At 40.4% G+C, this 691-nt stretch overlaps 1 protein-coding gene across 1 annotated transcript in view; it reads right to left on the reverse strand.

Annotated features, from left to right (window-relative positions):
• Positions 1-468: 468 nt before the first annotated feature.
• Positions 469-691, reverse strand: part of LOC132854702 (zinc finger protein 135-like) — a 1,182-nt gene continuing 959 nt past the window's right edge. The window contains exon 1 of the mRNA XM_060883275.1: positions 469-691. This exon is cut by the window's right edge and continues 959 nt beyond it. Within this exon, the coding sequence (XP_060739258.1) occupies positions 469-691 (223 nt within the window).

Below are 691 nucleotides of genomic sequence, written 5' to 3' on the forward strand. Positions count from 1 at the left end.
TCACTTTGCTTTTGGGCAGGAATGTCTCCTGAAGTGTATTTGGGTTGAGTTTTAGCTTTGGGTTTAGGGGAATTCATGAATCCTACAACTCCATTCTCACGTATTCCTACATCAGGAGACAGAACAGTTCCTTGGGGAGCATCTATGTTTCTAACTGCCTTCTGGGACATTCAATATGTGCCTTTATTATGTGTGATGTGAGTGCCAGTGGTCTATAGTCATTTAGTCACATATAACTGGTACTGGAACCAAACATGATGCTTTTCAAAGCAGAGGCTGAAAAGATGCTTAAGCACTCCACTATACCTCAGGTTTGGAAAAGATTTTAATGTAAACTGTGTCCTTCCTATATATTCATTATGGTACATTAATATACACATGAACTGAAAGCTTTCTTGACAGTTTGTGCATTGTCCACCATTATACGTATGTTTTGCATGGGGAACTTTTGTATAAATCTGCTGATGCCTAAATCTTCTCTCCAGTGTGAATGGGCAGGTGTTTTTCCAAATGATCTGATCTTGTAAAACTCTTTCCGCAGTGTGAGCAGTAAAACGGTTTCACTCCAGTGTGAATGCGCTGGTGCTTTTTCAAAGAACTTGAACATGTAAAACTCTTTCCGCAGTGTGAGCAGCTATAGGGCTTCTCTCCAGTGTGAATGCGCAGGTGCATTTTCAAAGACTTTGACTGT

The sequence above is a fragment of the Tachysurus vachellii genome, chromosome 12 (assembly GCF_030014155.1).
Source record: "Tachysurus vachellii isolate PV-2020 chromosome 12, HZAU_Pvac_v1, whole genome shotgun sequence".
Classification (NCBI taxonomy): domain Eukaryota; kingdom Metazoa; phylum Chordata; class Actinopteri; order Siluriformes; family Bagridae; genus Tachysurus; species Tachysurus vachellii.